Source organism: Carlito syrichta, unplaced genomic scaffold (genome assembly GCF_000164805.1).
Source record: "Carlito syrichta isolate Samal-C Ts95f unplaced genomic scaffold, Tarsius_syrichta-2.0.1 Scaffold315185, whole genome shotgun sequence".
In the NCBI taxonomy this organism is placed as follows: domain Eukaryota; kingdom Metazoa; phylum Chordata; class Mammalia; order Primates; family Tarsiidae; genus Carlito; species Carlito syrichta.
In genome coordinates, this window is record NW_007259281.1 from 228,269 (window position 1) to 244,128 (window position 15,860).

The 15,860-nt window shown below is 51.6% G+C and overlaps 2 protein-coding genes across 3 annotated transcripts in view; one reads left to right on the forward strand and one right to left on the reverse strand.

Annotated features, from left to right (window-relative positions):
- Positions 1–1,525, forward strand: part of CTSB (cathepsin B) — a 5,790-nt gene extending 4,265 nt beyond the window's left edge. Inside the window, exon 6 of the mRNA XM_008072452.1 lies at positions 568–1,525. Within this exon, the coding sequence (XP_008070643.1) occupies positions 568–665 (98 nt within the window). The 3' untranslated portion in view covers positions 666–1,525. The remainder of the gene's footprint in view (positions 1–567) is intronic.
- A 3,308-nt stretch (positions 1,526–4,833) lies between these two features.
- Positions 4,834–15,860, reverse strand: part of FDFT1 (farnesyl-diphosphate farnesyltransferase 1) — a 22,042-nt gene continuing 11,015 nt past the window's right edge. For both annotated transcript variants that reach the window (XM_008072454.1, XM_008072453.1), the window contains 4 exons: positions 14,760–14,951; positions 12,659–12,835; positions 11,115–11,267; positions 4,834–5,689 (listed from right to left, as the gene is read on the reverse strand). In XM_008072454.1, the coding sequence (XP_008070645.1) occupies positions 5,468–5,689; positions 11,115–11,267; positions 12,659–12,835; positions 14,760–14,951 (744 nt within the window). In that variant the 3' untranslated portion in view covers positions 4,834–5,467. The remainder of the gene's footprint in view (positions 5,690–11,114; positions 11,268–12,658; positions 12,836–14,759; positions 14,952–15,860) is intronic.

Here is a 15,860-nt window from a genome sequence, read left to right on the forward strand (position 1 = left end):
CCGGAGAAGGTGGTATGGAAGACACAGCTTCGTTTTTTCCTTTCTGAGTCGGAGTCTCACTCCACCGCCCAGGCTGGAGTGCCGTGGCATGCTCACGGCCACCCCAGGGTTGGCCCTCTGGGCTCCGGCGATCCTTCCGCCTCAGCCTTCCAAGAAGCTGGAACTACAGGTGCGCGCTACCACGCCTGGCTAATTCTTTGGTTTATTGTAGAGATGAGGTCTCGCCCAGTTGCCCAGGCTGTCCTCAAACCTGTAGGCTCAGGCAGTCCTCTTATCTCGGCCTCCCAAAGTGCTGGGATTACAGGCTTGAGCCACCGTGCCCGGCCAGGACACAGCTTCCAGTAGCTCATGCCTGCCCTGGCTCCCACAGCACCAGGTGCCACTTTGTGAGGGGTGGCATGAGGTTGGCGGAGGTGGTGTCCTGCAGCCCTTGAGGCCTTGGGGACCGGGCAAACAGCAGAAGCTACCCGAGTGACTTACTCCTGGGTCTGTAGGGATGAGTTTGAATAGCTTAACAAGGGACCAGACGCACAGCACACCTGACAACACCTTACTTCTCTTTTCCAGGCTTCTTTAAGATCCTCAGAGGACAGGATCACTGTGGAATCGAATCGGAAGTGGTGGCTGGAATTCCACGCACGGAGCAGTACTGGAAGAAGATCTGATCTGCCGTGGCCTGTCTGGCCAGTCCTGGGGGCGCATTTTTTCCCCGAACACAGTCAGGGATGGGGATGAGATGGGGTAGAAATGTCTTTTATTTTCTGAGTTCACGTGAGATACGAGAGGTTTTAGACAGGGCCTGAAGGACTGGATTGGGCCACACCTCGCCTCTGCCGTCAGAGCTGTCTTCCGAGGAGACGCACCCAAGTCCCAGCTACCTCCCAGCCTGTTCAGTGGCCTGAAGGCCACGATGCAGTTAGACCACATAAGCCACTGCTGATGGCACAGTGGCCCGCCCCCGTAGACTAGCGTTGTGTGTAGGTAGTGCCTGCTGCCCGGCGGGCTGCAGCCCCCCCAGCCCCTGCCCGCGCATCTCCAGGGAGCAAGACAGAGACCCGGAACGGACGGTGGCATTCCCAAGACGGCAAAGGCCCGCCGTCAGCACCTCTAAGCAAGCAGCTTTCGACGACCGCGTTACAGGTTCAGAGCCGAGATGGCGAGGCGGCCTTTGGAGAAGGCCGCCTGCTCCCAGGGCCCCTGCATCTGTCCAGCTCTGTGATGTCGCAAATCCTCTCTGGTCTTATCCTTGGCATGATTCTTTTTATTCTCTGTGCACCTCGGCTGATCACGTGGAGGAACGAGTCTAATAGTTGGAAGAGCTGCACTAGCTTTACTGATCGCCTCCTCGTGGCATGGCTGGCCCGGAACAAAACAGCGGTCACGACTTGCTTCTGTCCCACCCGCCTCCTCCCACAGGGAAACTAGGTTGGGAGGAACCGGCTTGTACTGTTTTTAAAAAACCACTGCTTCACCCTGCCAGGCTCACACGGAATGTGCCAATAAAAGATTTCTCCTTCGGCCTGAAGTGTGTTCTCAAGGGGCCCAGAGGTCCTCTGTCGCCGTGTGTGGACTTGTAGCCGCTGTCTGTCCTCGTCCCCAGTCAGGCTGTCCTGGAACCGCCTGCCCTCGGGGCCCGTTTCCACTTCTCACCGCCAGGGCGTGTCTTCAGACCCTGGCAGCCTCATCTCTCTGCAGGGTCCCTGCCATCCTGTCAGCCCTCCTGTCCATCCACCCAGGCGTTGAAGAGCGAGCTTGCTCACGGAGCTAAGGGCACAGACGCGCTCCGTTTCTCAGGCACAAGCCAGCAGCCACCTGGGCATCGTGCTCATGAGGCATGGCACGTGGCCTCGGGGATCTTGTGTCGCCAGGACGCTGCCCTGCTGGAGGACACCCCCCGGGTAGGGCTGGGGGTGGAGCCTATGTGCCGTGTTGAGGGTTCCCTGTTCTCCCGGCCCACGTGGCTAGCCAAGAGCTCGGCCTCTGCGTAGCGCTGGTGTAGAATCATGACAAAGCCCGTTCTCGAGGAGACAGGAAACCAGAAGGCCAGCCCTCATCCCACTGGCCTGTGGACATGACCGTCCCTTCCCGGCTGAGGGGTGGGTAGGGCTGGGGCTTCCCAAAGCCAGTGGAAGTTTTGCTTCTGGTGTGACTCGGTCAGGAATTGGATGCAACACTGGAGAAACTCTGGAACCCTGGGGAACGTAGGAAAAGTTTGGGGTGCCCATCATGGTCCTCAGGTTACAGGGGCCCCCAAAGCCACAGACTGGTAGTCATTGGTTCTTACAGCTTCAATTAGACATTCATAACCACGGCAAGCTGGTGTGGCCAGGCCAATCCCAAGTGGGGTTGGGTGATTCCACTTCCACACTGTCCCTCTTGTATCCCCCCACCTCAACTGGTCACCTTGTCATCACTTGGTCACCTCAGTTCAATTCAGGGTTTTTCTCCTGGGTCTCCCCCAGTAACACGACAGGTGGAGGTGGCACTCAGTGCCTTCCCAACCTTCACCCAGAGAGACATTCTTCGAGATAGTTCAGAGAGAGAAGTTCGAGCAGAGCCAGGCAGTTCAGCCTTTGTGGCCTTCACAGGCCTCCGCAGGCCATCCTCGGGACGTCCACAGGCCTGGCAGCCTGATAGAAGTGGGGGGTGAGGGGCCAGACTACCGACAGCACTCGGCAGGACCCCAGGGACTCCCAGGAACATTGACCCTGAAGAGCAGGCCCTGTGAGCAGCGGTCCTCACACAGCTCCCCTGGCCAGCAGATCCCAGCCAGCTGGGGACAAACTCCCGGCACCACGCCAGACCTACTGCATTTGGAGTCTCTGGTCCCAGTGGCCAGCAGATCTGACAGTGCTTGAGAACCACAGCCTTAAGAGTTGTTTCCAAAACTGCTAAGAATAACCTAGAATGCTTGTTAAGTAGACGCCCGGCTCCCCCTCCTCCCCACTACACACCTCAAGCCCCGGGGAAATGGCCCAGTAGGTGGGAGGGGCCTGCAGGCCATGGCTCAGGCATGTGCCCACAGGGCCAAGGTTGAGCACATGTGTTCGCTGGCTCTCCGGAAACCCCCGTATGTGGAGGCCTCACTCGTGCTCCCGGTTGTGAACGGCTCTTAAAGTTCTAGCGTCAGATGGGTCTAAATTCAAATGCTCCTCTGGGGAAATTCAAGATATTCCACTGTGAGTGGGAACCAAATAGACTGTCAGGGATGCTAAGAAAGTACATCGAAAGTAGGGCATGGAGGGTAGGGCTGTCGGACTTTGCCAGCACGAGATGCCCCATTCAACTTGAATTTCAGGGACTCAAGTAATTTTTCGGCATAACTATGTCTTAAGAGATGTCTGGGGTATAATTCCACTAAAAAACGAAATCGTTGATGTGAAATTCACGTTTAGCTGGCATCCTGTATTTTATTTGGCAACCTTAGGAGAGAAGGTGCTCAGAAGGGCCCAGGTGCAGTGGCTCATGCCTGCAATCCCAGCACTTTGGGCAGTTGAGGCAGGTGTGTCAGTTGAGGCCAGGAGTTTGAGACCAGCCCGGGCACCATAGCAAGACCCCCGTCTCTACAAAAAAGATTAAGAAATTAGCTGGGCGTCATGGCACACACCTGTAGTCCCAGCTACCCAGGAGGCTGAGGTGGGAGGATCACTTGAGCCTCTCAGAGTCTGAGGCTGCAATGAGCTAAGATTGCACCACAGTACTCCAGCCTGGTGACAGATCAAGACTGTTAAAAAAGAAAAGATACTTGGAAGACAATCTTCCAAAGATCTTTAGAATGGAATCGGGGCTAATATCTTTGTATAAGTCAGCGATGGTAGAAAAAATGACACGGCTTTTAGCTATGCTAGAAAAGACCTAAGAGATCACCTGACCCCCACGGCCACACGGCTCAGGAAGTCCCACAGGTGATGCCTGCGTCAGGAGGGCACTTCCGGGAGGTCCACCTCAGACCAAGGCCCTTTCCGCCAGGCTGCCTGTGTCTGAAGTGAGCCTGCCCAATTCACACTTAGTTTCAGCACACGGCTTTGTAACAGGCTACACTTGGACTCCCAACCCAAGTTCTGATGCTTAGGTTCCTTGGGAATTACTGTCGAGCCCGGGTTAGAACCAGCTGCCTCCACGTGGCCTGGGATGAGTGTGCAGAGCTGAGCCTCCGATGAACCAATCCGCTGAGGTCTTCCCGGGGCCCAAGCTAAGCCAGTTTCGGGTCAGCAGAAAACCGGCATTTGTGACAGTGGCAACCCAACCATTACAGCTGGAAAAAACCTCAAGTTCAGCGACGAGGGCACCGAACGCAGCGGGCAGCAGAACAGACAACGCGCTGGGAAGTGTGCACAGCCCTAGGACGCAGATTCTCGGCCCGAGGGGCCGTGTCAGCCCTTGCCCACGCTGAGCTCCCCGAAGGCCTCTCTGGAGAGTATTTCCCAGACCCCAGCTGTGCTGCATGCAGTCCGGAGGAAGCCCACACCTCCGTGGTGGGACGAGGCCCAGCACCATTCCTTCCCAAGCCAATCGCTTGAAAATATCCTGTGCCTGTCTTCAGACTTCAGCGTGTACATCGCCATTCCAGAACGGAAAAAAGCTGGGGGAAAAGCACCTTACAGTTTCTGAGTGCAGCTGAGGGAATCAGCCCGAAGGCAAGTGGGCTGCAGGGTTGAGGTGCAGCTGAGCTAAGGTGAAGCCACCGGCCCGTCCACCAGGTCCCGTCCTAGCACTGACCTCACTGGCTGCGTGGTGGCAGCAGGTGGCCACTTGCCCCTCAGTCCCCAACTCCATTCTGGAGCCCCCCTTTCCCACGGCCATGCAGGCTTTCAAGGGACCGCACTTGACAAATGCCCAGCGAGTAAATTCTTTATTATAAAAATCTCAAAAACGCTGCCTTTATGGGAGGCCAATCCTCTAGAATGGGGCCAAAGCGAACTCTGCTGTTTCTGAAAGCTGAACTCCCTTTAAATGAGAAAATTATGCCAGAACACCCAGAATTTACTCCCAGCTTCCACTGGGACGCCATCTGCATTCTCAGGAAGCAAAGAAGTGTCACCTAGAGCTATAAACACCCCCGTCTACTCTGTTCGGTCCAATTAAACAAAACAAAGAAAAAAGCAGGAACAGAACAGAAAGAAAACCCGCTGCCTCTTCTGCTGTGATGAACAGTCCGAGGCCGCTTCGAACCAAACACATTTAATGATCACCCAGCCAGGATGCACACGAGGCAAGACGGCCCGACAGTGTCGCAGCAGCCACTTCCCCAGGCCAGGGCACAGGCTCAGCCAAAGCCACCAGCAGAGACGACCCCCAGCCGCGAGTGCTGGGTGGCTGAGGGGGCGGTGTCTTTTCCCTTCACGTGTGCATTCCCGGCTGCACGTCCGTTTCCCAAGTCCAAGCCACACGGAGCTCCTCAGGGAACACGGGAAAACGGCCCAGGGAAGCCGCCACCCGTCCCCAAAGAGCCGCCGGACTTGCCGCGTCAGTGCTCCCCGGTCTGAACGTAGTCTTCCGCCACCTGGGAGAGCGTGCTCAGGTACTGCCAGCTCAGGGCCGCCAGGAGCATGACGAAGGACAGGTAGACGGGCGAGTAGTGGCTTCGGGAGATGAGCTGGCAGGCGGGCAGGTTCTGCGTCCTGATGGTGGAGATGATCTCCCGCGTCTTGCTGGAAGACGGGTCTGAGCTGGGGATCCGGTGGTAGATCTGCTCAAGAAAAGGGGAAAATGGTGGGGCTGCACGCTGAGGCCAGCTCCCGTACAGACATCCTCCTTGGTTCCTTCCTACAATAACCCTCGACAGGCGAGACAGGGCTTTGCTCTGTCGCCCAGGCTGGAGTGCAGTGGCACGATCACAGCTCACCACAGCCTCCGCCTCCGAGGCTCAGGCGATCCTTCTGCCTTAGCCTCTTGAGTAGCTGGAATTACAGGTGTGCGCCACCACGCGCCCAGGCTGGTCTTGAACAATTTTCCCACCTTGGCTTCCCAAACTGCTGGGTTTATAGGCATGAGCCACCACCCCTAGCCCAAGTTTATGAATCTTGAACAATAATGTCACTTCAGATGAAGAACTCTTCTAAGCCCAGGGAAACTGACTAGCTCAGGGAAATCACAAGCATACAGAAGCAGAAGCAAGACTGGACCTTACATTTTCTAACTCCAAGGGACCAGTTTTTAAAATTTAGAGTTGGAGTCTCACTCTGTCGCTCAGGTTGGAGTGCAGTAGCATGCTCCCGGCCACCACAGCCTCACCTTGCTGGGCTCCAGCGATCCTGCTGCCTCAGCCTTCCAAGTAGCCGGAAAATCAGGCACATGCTACCATGCCCGGCTAACTTTTGATTTATTGTAGAGGCGAGGGCTCACCAAGTTGCCCAGGCTGGTCTCGAACCCGCACGCTCAGGCAATCCACTCACCTCGGCCTCCCAAAGTGCTGGGATTACAGGCTGGGCCACCGAGCCCAGCCAAACTTTATCTTTCAAATCGGAAACTGGGACATGAAATCGTAAGAAAGAGGCGACTTGGTGGAGTGAGTACAAAAATACAGATACCTCCCAGGAAGCAAACACGCCTGATGGTCATCAAGGTTGTACCGCAGCCGCTCTCCCTTTCTAATTTACTTTCATGTCCCCGGGATGTGAAGGAATACGCCGACAAGGCCACCTAGGAGCTGACAGCCGTTTCTAGACTTGCCGAGATCTCCTTGGTATCGCCCATGTTTTCAGGCACTAAGTAGCTACTACCTCTAGATAGAAAGCCGAAGGAATCAGCAAGGACAAGTGACGAGAGAGCGATCAAAAACTTGCTTGCTTAACAAGCCTTCAGGAAAGAAGCTAAACCATGCTCCTCTAACTCTGGATTTGGGGCCACGTGCGTCCGAGTCGCCGGGTTCCTGGCTAGCAGTGAGACTTCTGGCCCTGCTGCCTGGCCCGTGTCCATCAGTCTCTGAGAAGGGGCTGAGAATCTGCACTTTTCAACAATCTACCAGGCCATCCTCAAAAGCCTAAGAGTGTGAGAACTCTGGTCTAGATAAGAGGAAAAACACAACGGCAGACAAGGAAGGGACGCCTGGAGACGGGAAGGACACACAGAGAAGAAATGACAGGACGGCCGAGGAAAGGAACAAGGCAGCGTATGCACGCCAGGCACGGCTTTCTCTTCCTGCAATCCACCTGCAGCAGCAAAAAACTCAAGGCGACAGCCTGCTTATCAAATAAGGGCTCATCAACCCCATTCTGCTTAAGTCAGGACACTTGAAACACAGCCCAGACTTCACATCACTAACTGAAAACGCCTCAGGTTTACTCTCTCAGAGCAACTGTACAAGCAGCATACAAGTCGCGGGCGACAGCATCAGCGCCAACGATAAACGTAGGCATCAGCCTCGCCCTGGGTCTGTGCCGGGTCTCCTGACCTTACTTTTCCACTTTACTTTCTCACCTGCTTGTGCTTTGTTATCCCGATGCATTTTCTGGCTAGCCATAAGCCACCTCATATCGCCTTGGGGAAAAAAAGGCTTATCGATCGGAATCAATCCCCGGCACCCAAGTGAATAAACACAATAAACACCCAAAAATAAAAGCCTTTCAGAAAACTCCAAAAGCATTTTAATATGCCCTACCATGAGCTCAGTAAGGTGACCAGATGAAGAGAAATTCGTGGTGTGGCCAGTCCCTGGTGGTACAAGCAGGGGCGAAACTTCTGAGTCTCTCTGACGAGCAGATCTAGCACCTAAGTAGGGCAGCCCCACCGCCAGGCTGCCGACATGGTCCTCAGAGCTGACTTTCCGACAGCGGAGCCAGGAAGGCCAAGGGGAGCTTTGGATGCCTCCGTGCTGTGCCTCACCACCTCCCTGCCCATCTGCCTTGAGGCACACACAGGAGGTTTTAGCAAACTTAATTCCTCAGGTCTCAATTCCCGGGAAGTCAAAATTACTCCGCTTTTCAGCCCTTACCAGCCTCGGTCAAGAGCAAGCTTCTCCAGGGCAAGTCTGGCAGATTTTCATCTATACACCAGGCATACAGTCAAAACCAAATAAATGCTTGTGGATTAAATGATGCTTCCTGAGTGGAAACGTGCTCCGTGCAATGCTGCACTCAGCAGCTCCTCTGACTCTGGGTGGCACTCCCATGTCTCGGCAGTCCCACTGACCACAGTAGAACAGGAACCAGCTTGAGCATCACTGAAACGTCTCATGTATGTCTACGGCTGTAAGACCCAGTCTGGCCTGAAAGTCGCACACATGAGCATCTCAACTCCCACCAAGACAAAAAGACCATTTAAAAACCGGATTCGCATTCAGTAGGCTTGAGAAGGGTCCGAGGTGCTAATGCGCCCCCGGGTGTGACCACAGCGCTGGCCTGGGACCACACGTGGGCAGCAGCGGGACACCGGCCCCAGGGCCTAGCGGCACTCTTGCTTGCCCACAGGGAGGGGCAGGACGCGTACAGGGACACAGACAAGGTCGCCCTGCCAAGGATTTCATGCTGGCGAGGGGAATGAAGGCTTATGGCTGTGGGTCTAAGCACTTATTTCTGTCCCAAAATAGCAGGCTGGTCTTCTCTCCAGCTGACAGGCATCCAGGCTGGCTTGAGGCTCCGACTGCAGCAGCCACGGACCAGGGTCCCACAGAGCCGTGGCCACCTGCTGGGGGGACTCGGGCCGCTCGCCAGGCTCTTCCCTGGAGGTGCATGAGGAAGTGAGCTTTTAAGTCCCTTGCAGATGCACTCTTGAAAGAGCCAGTCAGTCTGGGGACCAGACAGAATAAGCAAAGTGTCCTCACTTCTTACTGCAAAGGACGGACTTGACGAGTGAGGAGGAATAGCATCAACGTCTACATCTGGACCCCGCAAGAGGCCAGACCAGTGTGGCTTCACAGAAGAAGTTTTCACTTAAGACTCTTTTGCAAAATGTCCTTGATGCTGACATTAAAGCCATGATTAGATTCTATTGCTTGAGATTCAGACATCTTCAGAGACTTATCTCAATCAAATCGACTGAAGTATTAACATTTCCTCCAAAAGAACGCGTTTCAATACAGTAACTTGACACAAAATAACTGAGACCCGAAACCAAGAGGGCAGCAAACCTGTTATTAAAAGGGCAAAAAATATTTTAGCTTCACGGGCCACTCTCTGTTGCAGTGACTCAACTTGGCTGTCATATTGCAAAAGCTGTGTTCCAGTATTATGTGTTGACAAAAACAGGGCAGGCCAGGCCTAGTGGCTCACGCCTATAATCCCAGCACTCTGGGAAGCTGAGGTAGGAGGACTGCTTGAAACCAGGAGTTTGAGACCTGCCTGAGCAACATAAGAAGACCCCAGCTCGCGCGCTCGGTCGCGCTCGCGCGCGCTCTCTCTCTCTCTCTCTCTCTCTCTCTCTCTCTCTCTCTCTCTCTCTCTCTCTCTCACAAAGTAGCCAGGTGTGGTAGAGCGTGCCTGTAGTACTGGCTACTTGGGAGGCTGAGGTGGGACAATCACCTGAGCCCAGGAGATTGAGGCTGTGGTGCACTGCGGATGTGCCACTGCACTGCAGCCTGGGCAATAGAGGGAGACCCTGACTCAAAAAAGAAAAACAAAGAAGACATGGGCCCAGACAAATGTAGGCTGCCCACCCTTGCCCTCAATCAAACTGTGAGTCACAGCTAGGGTTTAATTCTAACAGTTAAGAAGAAGCCAAATAAAATCTGAATTTTATTATAGTAATGGAACTGGCCACAGCCTTTTTAAAAAATGATTTTCTAACACTAGCAATCAGAAGAAAACTGCAAAAACCACAAAACACGTGCTACACAGAAGTCCCTCAGGGTTCACAGCACAGGCACTGAGCCAGACAGACAGGGGTCCAAGTGACGGCTCCAGCCATGAGGCTGGGCCTCCGGTTTCCCTGAGATCACTGGCACCCACCCCTGTGGCTGCTTCGCCAGGGACACAGTCAGCCCAGAATAAGTGCTGGCTGCGTGGCGGACTGCAGAGGCCCACTGTAGCGCACTTCTGGACAACGGCCGAACACTTTCCTCTCGTCACAAAAATAACTTAAGATGTTTGAAGAGATGTGGTGCTCTCTTAGACCTTGGTGGCTCTGGCAGAAATGGTGGCGGGCAACACTTGTGGGCTGCAAGGCAGGGAGTACAAACGAGGAGAACGTGCAATACGCAAGAGAAATCGGAAGAAAGAGTTGGGTTGTCGAATCCTGCTTAGGTGGAAGCAGTGCTGCCAATCATATCCTGTAAGCGTGTAACAAGGTGGCTGGAAGGACGGCGGCAGTTACTTCTGGGGAGGGGGCTTAGGCTAAGGAACGACAACGGTCTTCTGTTTCATGAACTCTGTAGTATTTCAGTCTCCACAAGATCACGCCTGAGGACCGCAGCCTCTACCCGTCAGATGCCAGCACCCGCCCTGCCAGTTATAACAAGCAAAACGTCCCCCAACATTGCCCAGGTCCTCTGGGGGAAGGGGAGCAGATCACCTACATTTTGGAAATACTGCTCTAGGGCCTAGAGAGAGATTAGAAAGAATTCTATTCTCTGAGACCTACATGTCTGAACATAGTCTAATAGTATACCCACCACAGTTGGAGATCTGACTTAGCAGGCATGCTTTGTGTTATAGGATGGTTTTGGCGTTTGAATTGAACATGCAGAAGAAAACTTAGCAAGAATTGCAACCTGATGGCATTTCCTTTGCTTACATTCTCTACTGCGGTTTCTCAACTGTGGTCTGTGGCATCACGGAAAGTACCAGACTCAGTGTTAGGGCATGTGGATTGGAGTCTGGGATCCACTCAGTCACGCACTGCATTTGTGCACACAAGCCTCGACTTCACATTCCCTGCCTGCACAGGAAGAGTGGCTGGCTTCTAGCATCGTCTTCCAGCTCAGAAAACACAACTTGCCTACAGCCTTGCTTCACAAACTCCTCTCGTCCGGTACCACGTAGCTCTGAGCAATCAGCTCAGCTCCAGCGCCTGCACTGATTTTCCTGATAAAGGACACCAATTCCTGTCTCTCTGGGCCAGAGCACAGTTGGTTGTCAGGACCATCTACTGTCCAAACATGGTAAGTTGAGACAGTGACATTATTTGGATCATAAAAGTTATTAAAATTAAATTACCCAGGTAGTTCCAGAAAAACCCACCTCTTCCATATACTGGTAGATTATAGCTTTGACAGCTGGCATATTGGTGGCATCCATCATCAGCGTCACTGCCTGTCCTTTCCGAATCTTCACTACTCCTTTAAATACCTGCTGATTATTGTAACAGGCGGTCAAAGTAGCGATGGCCATTACCTACAGATAATGAGGAGATGGGGAAGAGAGAGGAATGGCGTGGGGAGCAATCACGAGGTGAAAAGGAAGGGCAGCAGCTGCTGAAAGAGCCCTGCCAAAGAGTTCAGACGTAACAAAGCAACAGAAAACCAGAACCGCCCATGGGGAACGTACGTCAAGATTTTCCCCTTTCCCACCCCTCCCTTTCTCAGCAACACACAGAATCAAGCAATCGGCCATCCTAAGCAATCTTGTAGTTTAGCCACAAAAGTTCCATTTTATTTGGAAAAAAACACAAAGAAATCCAATATTTCCCATGCTATAGCAATGGGCCATTAGATCTGAAATACACATGCTAAAATAACATCCAGAAAGAATTTTCTGTCTTAGCTGTTTTTCTATTTTTCCTACAAAGAACATGATGATTATGTATTCAAAACCAATGTGGAGGGGAATGGACAATAAAAGGGGGTGACTTCCTGTGCGCAAAAGTAAATTATTTCCAAGTTAAATGGAAACCTGAGACAGGCATACAGACTGTAGTTCCAACCACCATTCATGGCTGATCGCTTGGACAAGATCAAACTAAGTTTCCAGATCAGTTAAATCCTGACTTTCTCCACTTATTTGAGTTAGTATCGGAAATAACTGATAACAGCAATTAAGAAGTCTAAGCTCCCACAACACTGAGGGGCTAGGTCTATGGGGTCAGGCTCTGCTATCCTGAGTCTAGGAGGACATCAGTAACTACGTACTTAATGAAGACTTTTCTTTTTCCTTGAGTCAGAGTCTCACCCCGTCACCCAGGCTGGAGCGCAGTGGCATGCTCACGGCCACCCCAGTGTCAACATGCTGGGCTCTGGTGATCCTTCCACCTCAGCCTTCCAAGTAGCCGGAACTACAGGCGTGTACTAACACGCCCGGCTAGTTTTTGATTTATTGTAGAGACGAGGTCTCGGCAAGTTGCCCAGGTGGGTCTCGAACCCACGGGCTCAAGCAACACACTCACCTCAGCCTCCCAAAGTGCTGGGATGACAGGCTGAGCCACTGAGTCCGGCCATGAAGACTTTTAATGATAACAGTTTCACCTAAGTTTTACCTAGCACTTCCCATAAATCTAGGCCAAAGCCCTCAGCTAGGACATGGCTCTAACTAGGTTAGGATACCTGTGGAAAAAAGAGTAAGTCCAGAAAGAAAGTTCCGAAAAGGAGCGGACTCCACCTCAAGGCTGAGCTGCGTGTGGTGACTGAGAGGCCAAGGGGGTGCCGGGATACCCCCGCACAAGAAAGCCAACTGGAGTCGCCATCCTACGGAATCACAGCCCGAAACACAGCAGAGCAAAACCCGCCCCGACCGCCACCTGTTCCCTTGAGCCCTCACTCCCATGCATACCGAGAGGCCCCGCTCCATACCTGGGGAATGGCACAGAAGTTAAACACACTCTGGTTCCTGAGCCTTGAAAGGTAGGTGATGACATCTGGGATGTGGTGGAGCGCGTTGGTTATCAGTTCGTTCAGGCACTGCACGGCCAAGTCGATGTTCTCTGGCTTGGCAAAATCCCCCAGCTTCTTCACATACTTGCTCCAAACCTGCAGAGATACGAAGGTCAAGAAACGAGCTGACACGTGCATGAAGGAGTTTGCAGACGCTACGAAAGGACAGTTGTGGACAAGACTGATGTGGCACTGTGCAGGCCCTCTAACCTGCTGATTTGCTTTCACCAAGAACAAGGCTGCTCGAAGCTCCGTGGTGACAGCTATCCATGACTTTGCCAGTAAGCGGCCAGTCGTGGCCCGGGAGTGAGTTAGGGATTTGACAAGTGTCCCTTTGGGACAATAAGTGCAGCACAGACTAAGCAATACTTTGACGACCTCAGACTAAAGAGGCCGCCTTCTCGTCGGAGGCGTTAGTCTATCCCTGAAAAGATAACCAGCAGGCCAGGTGTGGTGGCTCAAGCCTATAATCCCAGCACTCTGGGAGGCCAAGAGGAGAGGATTGCCTGAGCCCACGGATCCAAGACCAGCCCGGGCAACTTGGCGAGACCTCATCTCTACAGTAAATCAAAAAATTAGCCGGGTGTGGTGGCGCCTGTAGTTCCAGCTACTTGGAAGGCTGAAGGCTGAGGCGGAAGGATCACCTGAGCCCAGCAGGTCGAGGCTGTGGTGGCCATGAGTATGCCACTGCACTCCAGCCTGGGCAACAGAGTGAGACTCTGACTCAAAAAAAAAAAAAGGAAAAGAAAAATCAATTCAAAATGGATTAAAGACTTGGATATATGACCTAAAACCAAAATATTACTAGAAAACAACATAGAAAAAATTATTCTTGACATTGGCCCGAGCAATGACTCTTTAAAACCATGGTGCCAAGAGCTTAGACAACAAAGGCAAGAGTAGACAGAAGGAATTGTATTGTATGAAACTAAAAAGCTTCCGCCCAGCAAAAGGCACCTACAGAATGAGAGAAGACATTTGCAATCCACATATCTGACGAGGGGTTAATATTTAAAATTCGTAAGAAACATATGCAACTCAACCACAAATACTACTATTACTACTACTAATAAAATGATAATATTAACAATAACAATAAATAACCCGAGTTTTAAAATGGGCAAAGAGACTGGGTGCGGTGGCTCACGCCTGTAATCCCAGCACTTTGGGAGGCTGAGGCAAGAGGACTGTCTGAGCCCACGGGTTCAAGAGCAGCCCGGACAACATGGTAAGACCTCGTCTCCACAATAAATGAAAAAAATTAGCCGGGTGGTAGTGTGCGCCTGTAGTTCTGGCTCCTTGGAAGGCTGAGGCAGAAGGATCAGCTGAGCCCAGCAGGTCGTCGTGAGCGTGCACTGCACTGCAGCCCGGGCAATGGAGGGAGACTCCAATTCAAACGAATGAATGGATGAATAAATGAATGAATGAGTAAATTACTTGATTAATTAAATTAAATACAAAGATGTGGGTGGCACCCTCCAGGGCACGTACTTACACCAAAGGAAAAAAGATAGCCAGTTCCCACAGTACCCACCAGCTAAACCTTGAACATTGACCAAACAGCGGGGCCTCAGAGTAAGTAATGATTAACACGACACTCCCGACTCAGATAAGCCTGCTGAACACACACATCTGGGAAAACGAGCTGCGCCTGTACATGAAGCACATGATCCCTCTGGATCCCAGCAGCCTGAGTAAAACACCCTCAGCTCCAACAGTGGGATTTGGTTTGATGATATTATTTAGAGGATTCTCTGAAGCTAGTACAGAACTTACTTTTATTCCTGGGTAATTCTTAAGTTTCCTAAGAAATAATGTTTACTGTAACTCTAAACTCCTCAAAAAAAAAAAAAAAAAAATGCCAAAGCCTAGAAAAAAGAGGAGATTCTACTGAATGTCAAATTTGTTATCCATCCCTTATTTGTACCTAAATCTGTCACTTGTAACCACAGAGTTGGATAAATTGTTTTTAGAGAATGGTTAGAATTATTTTCCCCCCCGAGTACCCTGAATTTGATACCTCTTGAGGCCAAAACTCTCTTCCTTCTCGCTGGTCTTCCAGAAAATCACGGATGATGTTTGTTTTCTGCAGAAACAGGCCCATAGAGTTGGCACACTCTACATCTTCACCAACTAAGGGGTCTTCAAACTCAGAGGCCGAGAAGAGACGGGACAGGCCAATTCCCACCAGCCCAGCAACATAGTGGCAGTACTATAAAAGATTATTTTTAAAGTACTTTAATAGTAACACTTTTACTAAAACAGGCACGCTAGAGGTCATTAGGTACCAAAAGGCAGGTTCCAGATAGAATGCATAAGACCTAACTTGACTAAAATATGCAAATAGAATACATACAAGAGAAAAAAAAATCCAAAAAGGAAGTGCAAGACTTCACAAAAGATGTAGCAGTCATCTCCGGCTGATGGGAAGGTGGTGTGTGTGTGTGTGTGTGTGGTTTCTTTTCATTTGGATTTTCTAAATTTCCACACTGCACATGTACTGCTTCTATAATGAAAGGTCATTGAAAAAATAAACTAGTATACTAAATTTTTTTTTTTTTCCTACAGAGATGGGGGTTCACATGTTGCACAGGTTGAACTTGAATTCCTGGGCTCAAGGGATTCTCGGCCTCAGCCTCCTAAGTGGTTGAGACTACAGGTACATGCCATCGTGCCTACCTTTACAGTAAACTTTTTGATACCCAAAACTGTGAGTGAAGGCAATGACGGAAGACGGAATCTTCTGACGAACAGAAACCAAGACAATCCTAAGTACAGTTTTAATCTTATTTTGCTCCACCCAAAAACAGTCTGAGATCTTGCAGAGCTTCAAAATCATCGTCACATCAAAGAACCAAGTACCGCAACTCTGTTCTCGACTCTGCTTTAAGCAATCTGTGTATTCAATCCTCACAAACATCTTAGAAGGTACATACTATTATTGCCTCCAATTCAGATGGGGAAACTGAGGCACAGAGAGGTCCATTAGCTTGCCCAAGATCACGCATCTAGGAAGTCAGGGGCCAAGGCAGTCTAGCTTAAGAGTCAGGCTTTAGCCGGGCTCGGTGGCTCAGGCTGTCATCCCGCGCCTTGGGAGGCTGAGGTGAGAGGATTGCCTGAG